This window comes from Aythya ferina, assembly GCF_964211825.1.
Source record: "Aythya ferina genome assembly, chromosome: 2".
Classification (NCBI taxonomy): Eukaryota; Metazoa; Chordata; class Aves; order Anseriformes; family Anatidae; genus Aythya; species Aythya ferina.
This window is the reverse complement of record NC_140297.1, coordinates 96,998,307-97,005,618: the sequence shown is the minus strand read 5'-3', so window position 1 is coordinate 97,005,618 and position 7,312 is coordinate 96,998,307. Positions and strand designations below refer to the sequence as shown.

The 7,312-nt window shown below is 36.7% G+C and overlaps 1 protein-coding gene across 1 annotated transcript in view; it reads left to right on the top strand.

Moving 5' to 3' along the window:
- Positions 1–4,284: 4,284 nt before the first annotated feature.
- The window catches only part of LOC311431287 (dynein axonemal heavy chain 5-like), a 142,916-nt gene continuing 139,888 nt past the window's right edge, over positions 4,285–7,312 (top strand). The window contains exons 1-3 of the mRNA XM_084508638.1: positions 4,285–4,450; positions 4,556–4,630; positions 6,670–6,756. Coding sequence (XP_084364764.1) covers positions 4,400–4,450; positions 4,556–4,630; positions 6,670–6,756 — 213 coding nt within the window. The 5' untranslated portion in view covers positions 4,285–4,399. The remainder of the gene's footprint in view (positions 4,451–4,555; positions 4,631–6,669; positions 6,757–7,312) is intronic.

Here is a 7,312-nt window from a genome sequence, read left to right as displayed (position 1 = left end):
CGCAGCGCCGGCTTGAAATCCCTCTGGGGATCAAGAGCGGTCCTCGGCCGCCTTCTTTTTATTTCTTGTTTTGCTTTGTTTTACTTTGTTTTGCTTTGCTTTGCTTTGCTTTGTTTTCCGGGCTAATCTGTCACCGATGCTTAAACAGGGCTAACAGTACTGCCCGCGGGGGTGGTTGGTTGGTGCAACATCACCTTGCGCGGTCATTTTGTGTCGATTTAAGTCGATTTTGGGGTGGTGGTGGAGATGGAGGAGGCTGGGGGAGAGGAGACTGAGCTAGGGGGGAGAGCCCAGCCTGGGTCCTCTCCTGATCGCTCCTCACAGCAGGAGTTGGAGCAACTCGAAGGAACGCAACTTTCTTCCAAAGCTGGCACCGATCTCTCTCCGCCTCTCATTGCTATCAAAAAAGGTAAGGGAGAAAATAATGGTAAGTACTTCGTAGTGACTTTCTATGGAGAAAAATCGAAGAACAAGGTGTGAAACTAATTAAGTAGAGTGTTTAAAGGTATAGCAGGTGTTCACATATGCTGAGTGGGAACACACTGTTCTGAATGTGCCAGTGTAGGGACTGCAACCTGAAATTTTCAGCTTAAATACCTACACCTAAATAAATACATACGTATGTGTTTATAAATATATCTACAGGGCCAGGCATAGCGCTGCTCAAATCCCTTAACACATGTTGATTCATAGTGATGTGATTACAACCATTTCTCCTGGAATTAAAATGAATATTACTCTATAGTGTAGTATATAGTATGGTATCTCTTTTCCAGAAAATGTTAACGGTGTGAATAGATTAAATAGTTAGTTCAAAGATCATTGAGCGTGGCCTCTCAAAGACATCAGCCAGCCCCTCAGCGTTTGTGGGTACATCCCATCAGGGCCCATGATCCTACCTATGTCCAGTGCTTGAGTGCTCTGTATCCTCACCCTCTTCCACCAGGCCAGGGAATACTTAAGCAAACTGGATGTATTAAGTCCACAGGCCCTGATGGGATGTGCCCACAAGTGCTGAGGAAGCTGGCTGATGTCCTTGAGAGGCCACTCTTGCTTACCTGTAAGCATCCAGGGCACTGGGAGAGGTGCCTGAAGCCTGGAGGAAAACAAATTCCACTCCTGTTTCCAAGAAGGTCAAGAAAGAAGACTTGGGGAACTCCAAGCCTGTCAGCCTCACCTTGAAACCTTGAAAAGTGATAAAGCAGCAAATCCTGGCACTTGAAGGTGCTTGGGAGTAGTCAGGATGGATTCACCAAGGGAAAGATATGCCTGACCACCCTGATAGTCTACAGTAAATTGACTGGCTTGTTAGCTGAAGTGAGCGCAGTGAATATTGTCTACTTTTTCTTCAGCATGAAAAAACTATTTAAAATAGAGAACTAGACAAAATAAATAAATAAATAAGGTGGCTGGCTGCAGATAAGTTATTTTACTTAGTATCAAGAAAGCATTAATATGCTTACTTGTTACTAAAACAACTTTAAATATACAAAGTATCATTTTTAGGAAAAACAAATGCATATGCTAAATTTTTGATTAGATAACTTAAAGATCTTCAAAAGATCCTAAGGAGGCTTAATCAATTAGCAGCATGCAGTTATACTAATAACATATGTCTTATTTTTATTGCAAATATTATCAATCTTTTTTCTTCAGATATTCACATGCACAAGTTGTTAAGGTGTCTGCAGGTAGCAAATTTGCCAGAGACACATGACTCACAATCTGAATTTAGATAAAGGAGTAACAGAGGAAGAATAACCGGATGAGAATATTAAGCATGAGAAGTGATAGTATTTCAACCTATGATTTTTCCAGAATTGATTTCTTCATACAAGTACCTTAAATTGTTGCTTTTTATTTGTTTGTTTTAACCTCTACTGCTATCAGTAGGGATTCTTTGAAATTGATCTTCAGATAAATGCTATTAAAAGATATCTTTTACCCCTAACAGATTCTAAGGGTTTCTGTAGAGGCACGAGTTTTCTAATGTTCCTTTCATGTCTTGTTTCCCCCAGCCTGAGAAGAAGTTAGCCAGAAGATACTAAGACACGGTGTGGTGACATTTTTTGCACAGCTTGAAAAATGCATTTATTGTGCATATACCAGAATAAGTACAACTTGCCTCTTCTTCTTGTCACTAGATAGAGAAAGTAAGCATCGTAGACGAGGGGTTCTGAAGACAAGGAGCACTGAACTGGGATCTGCTGTCACAGGATCACCTTTCACTGCTGTTCTTCCGGCAAGTGTTTTCATTTTAAAATAGGTGGTGATTCAGCTGCCTTTTGTCTGCTAAATTTTCTTCTGTACAGGTTGTTCTTGAAGTTGTCATTGACAAAGTTTGGCCTGATACTGGAGGGTTCTGGCTTCATTAATCTCTGTTAACTACAAGAAAAAAGAACAGTGAACCACTCAAAATTGTATAAAGTGTTAGGTCATTTACTTTCTGTGCTCACAATGTATGTTGTTGGGGTTTTGCTTCATGGAGTTTTTGATCATTCATTTGTTAATTACCTTTCTTTGCCAAGATGAAAATTAATATTGGTTAAGCATACTTAACCAATACTGCATAATGCCACATCTGCACCATCTCATGGGAATATCTCACGTCACTTTAAATGAGGTGGCTTAATTCGTGAAGGTGGTTGAGTCCAATCCATCCAGAACTCTGAGCAGGCTTATTTAACTAAAATAATTAAGATTATATTCTTACATTATATTCATATATTCTTTTTGGATCCAGTCATGGTCTGGGCACAAATCTTAGTTTATTTTATGCAGTATCCAAAATGTGTTTCTCCCCTAAGTTATGATTGGAGCTGAAATAAGTTACAAAAAACAGTAGTTTTTTTCTGCAACACTGCCAGAATACTGTATTCTGCCTCCACCCCAGACACTAAAAAGATGGCTATTAAATCATGTTCAGTCATCTAATGCACTTAGAAAAACAGCACAGAAAAAATGACATTCGGTACTTGGCATCTAGTGTCCTTACTAAGACATAAAAAAGAAATTGCTATCAGAGAGAGAGTAATAGCTGTATTTCTGTAATGTTTTAGAGATTTAAAAACTATAAGCATATATATTTTATAGCTACATGTTATCTCTAATAATTTTATGTCGTGTAATGTGGAAGTTTTTTGGCTTTTGCTCCATAACATTTGTCTTGAAGGAGGGAGAAACTGAATACTGAATCAGGAAAGGCATACACAAAACAAGAGGTCTAGCTGTTTGCATGGGAGCCAGACATGATGAATGACTGACACATATGACATGGGAGAAGAATGAACTGAGAATCAGAAAAATGTGGCTTTTAGATACGTTGGAATGGCACTGACCAACAGATACAGATATTTGAACAGTCTTAGTGTCTCCAGGTCTCAAAGAGATGCAGTGAGAGAGGAGTGTTGTGGAACATCCAGAACTTGGGGTAAAACCAGTTGTTAGGAGCCAAAGGAGGCCGATTGTAAATCAGGGTTACTCAATTACAATTCCTAGCTTAGCGTACTGGAAGGATGATGTAATTTCTCACTGCTTTTCTCCAATGAAATTGTGAATTACAGAGACACTCCAGACATCCCAGGTACTCAGCGGGAACTGTGTACGGGGGGGAATGCTCAGTGTGGTGATTCTTTAACCCAAACCTTTACTTTTATTTGTACAGCTTCTGAAGATTAACTGTTAACTTAAAAATGTTATTTAGCGTATCTAGTCTTGTTCACGCTATCATGAAGATGTAAAAAAAAATCATTTGTCTACATAAATTTCCTGCTTTGCCACTTTGCTACTACCATTATATGACCTGCATATTAAACTTCAATTTTATATTTGTTTCAGTAGTGACTGGTTTTATTTTATTTTTTTCCATTTCAGTAATAACTTGATACTGTATGTTAAAATGCTGACAGTATAGAGGTGGGAGTGATCCCACATCTGGAACATGCACATTTAGTTTGGAATCTGGACTCATAAAGCTCAGATTTGGATTAGAGCCATTATAATGCCAGGATCTGCATCTGATTCTGAGGTCCTGATCTGAAGTTTCTCTTGTAGCAGCTTTATACTGAGAAGTAATTCCAGCCTAACAAGTTAATTATTAATGATCTTTATTTTTCCTTTCCATTTCTTTGATGTAAGTTTTTATGTTCCACATGACGTCGTTATGAAAACACCTTAAAGATAACAATAAAAAATACAGTCTTTAAATGCAATATAGAATAACTATGGGAAAAATAATCCATCACAAACTTTTATTTTCTAGACAACTGGTAAGAAAAATATAGTACTTTCCAGTGAAACTAGGAAAGAACTAGCCAAACAAGCTAAAGTCATCAGAGAGGAGAGAAGAGCGCAGATAGATGAACGGCACAAGTATTTGATATCAAGATTGGCAGATGGCATGGGCTTAAGTGAGCAGCAAGTAGAGGAGGCCATTGTTTCTGATGACAAGGTAAATATAAATTATCACTAAATGATTGTTATTAAATACGTTTCCAAAATTTCCAGTCTTTTGAAACTGCTACACAACTAACTACCATTATAATTTTATTTTTAGTTTCAACTTATAGAACAATTCTTTGCCTCTACTGGACTTAAAAAGTTACTCTTCTTTTACCAAGATGTCTTGCAGGTACTTTTCTTTTATTACTTTTGCAAAAGTTTTATCTATCTATCTATTTATTTATTTATTTATCTATTCATGTGACGGTTGCAAAATTCAGAAGATCTTAGAAGTGACTTTTTTGCTCTTTATGCCAAAGAAAATGGAAAAGAACCTGGATCTCATTGTTTTGGTACTGCCAGCTTGGCTTAGGTGGAAACAAGTGAATGCCCTGTGGTGTGGTATGTTCTTATTTTCACAAAATGCAACTTAAAAAATGGCCAAATAATTTAATAATTCATTCTTCAAAAAAGATACAGATAATTGAGGCAAAGTGTCCCCAGCACTTAGAGTTTTAGAAGATTAGCTAAAATAAGTATTGTAGCAATGGGGAATTGCTTGTGTAAGAATCGCTTTGTCTTCTTTCAGTTTGAATTCCACCAACTCTAGTATGGACAAAGCACTGATTCAAAAGGGTGAAAAATTCTTTTGTAAATTAAAGTGGCTTAATATTCTGGTCAGCAGAGGTGTTACTTCAGGCTTCTTGGGAACAAAAGCTGATGGATAATGCTTGACTCTCAGTGAAGTGCAGGGATGAATTACAGGTTCATTATAACCTGTACTTTTCAGTACTGTTGGAATTGCTTAGAGAATTTGCAAAGCATAGAATCAGCTCAGCTGTCGAAAGAGTTTAATCTGTTTTTCCTTTCACTGGGACTGCGTATGCACATTTCTGGGAGGAACATGTTCTTCTGACTTGAATCAAGATGAGACTAAAATCTGGAAAGTGTTTTCCTTAACTGACAAGCCAGGAATGAATGCCCAGCATGGCTTAAGTAAAACATTTTGTTTCTGGATTTAATTATTTGTTTAAAACAGATTTAATTTGTTTTGATCTTTTTAGTCGTTAAAACATGAATTTATTAAAATATTGTTGCAAAAGTATCATAGCATAAAAAAATAAATGTTACTGATGGAAATTATGAATTCCATCTTTATCACCTCATTCTGATGAATCCAGAGATCTCATTAAACTGACTGTTCTGTCAATATTTGGAGATTGTTTAGGGCTGGTGACAAGTTTGTCGTGTTTTTAGCCATTTTTGGTCATTCTCTGAGACAAAATACTGACCTGGGCAGACCTTTGGCCAGAGCCAAAGTAGGCATATTCTTACCAAGATTTCTCAAACATTCTTTCTTCACTTCTGCTCTTCTCTCGCCTTTGACAGCTTAGGTACATAATGTTTCTTTTAGACTCTGCATAGGGATGAGGAGATGGGATTTGGCTTAGAATGTGGGAGACGCGACTATATGTCACACATCATATATTTGGTCCAGCAGGAACTAATCATTTGTCTTTTTAGGAATGAGCCTCTCCTCAAACTTGAAAGAGAGACACCCGCAGGCTACTTCCACATAATTTTCTCTTATATTCTTCCAAGTTTCAATGGATTTTTCTCTATTTATGTGTGTGACAGAAAATTAGAGGGAAGTAGGTCTTGATTAAGCTTAAATATTTTGTTGCTTCAAGGAGAAAATGTTGTAGTGGAGAAAGGTATCTCAACAGAGAGGGACCCAGGGGCAGCAAGTCTTCTCAGAGAGAAAGTTTTTCAGAGTGATATATGATTAAAGACTTAGGCATAAAACAAAATTTATCTGTGTTGTTGGCAGGATCTATCTGACAGAGTTCCTTTAGAATTCTGCTCTCAATTAGTTTATGACTTTGCAGACCAGGCATGCAACTCTTTCTGTGAGACATGCAGTTTGTTTCCATGGAGGAAGTTTCTCCATGAAATACTTCAGAATCACTTTCATTATATTTTCTGAGATTTTTCTCATTCTTTGATTTTATTTTTTTTTTCTGAAATAGCAGATTTATGAAACTGTTTACTGGGGATTGTGGAATTTGTGCAAAGCTTATTCCCCAGATAAAGTCAACCTTACAGGTTGGGTACTATTAATTGATTTAAAATGAGATTTGTTGTAATTCACATATTAAAATAGGACAATGTATCTGTGTAATACTTGTTTTTATTTTATTAACCTCTTATTTATAATTTAATTTTTAGCAGAAGTCGAATGCTTCATTGAGGTCAGATGGGTCAACAAACAGTATGCTTCAGAAGAAGTTATTTCTTACCATGGATGCTACTGAGGTATGGTTGAAAAATTCATTACATGACACTTGCAAGGTAAAATAATGAAAAACAGCAAGAACAACCACAAACCCATAACAGCTGTGCAGTATTAAAGCAGATTTTTGTAGTTCTTGGATAGGTATTCAAGTACTTAATCCACGTTCTAATAATGCAAGATCTCCCAACATTTCTTGAGCTGAGAGTGGAATTCACCAGTAAAGCTGATCTGGAAAGAAATGGAGATTGATGGATGTTGCCATCTAAGAAGAGAGCAAGTCAAATAAACCCTTGTTAAAGGTTGCATTTCTCAAAGTTTTTGTTATTGATTACATGCTTCAGTATTTTCCCATGCTCATGCACTTCTAATTTAAAAATGCAGTTCTTCAGTGTTTTTGTATTTCCTTGCATATAATGCACATTACTTCAAAAATACCTTTAATAATTCATTTATTCCATTCTAGTACTTATACCAACCTCCTTACTGTAATGCATAAGCATTATTCAGGAGTGTATTCAGAATAGTCTTTAAGATTTCTAATTCATTTTCTTATTTATTTTTAATTTCCCTTTTACT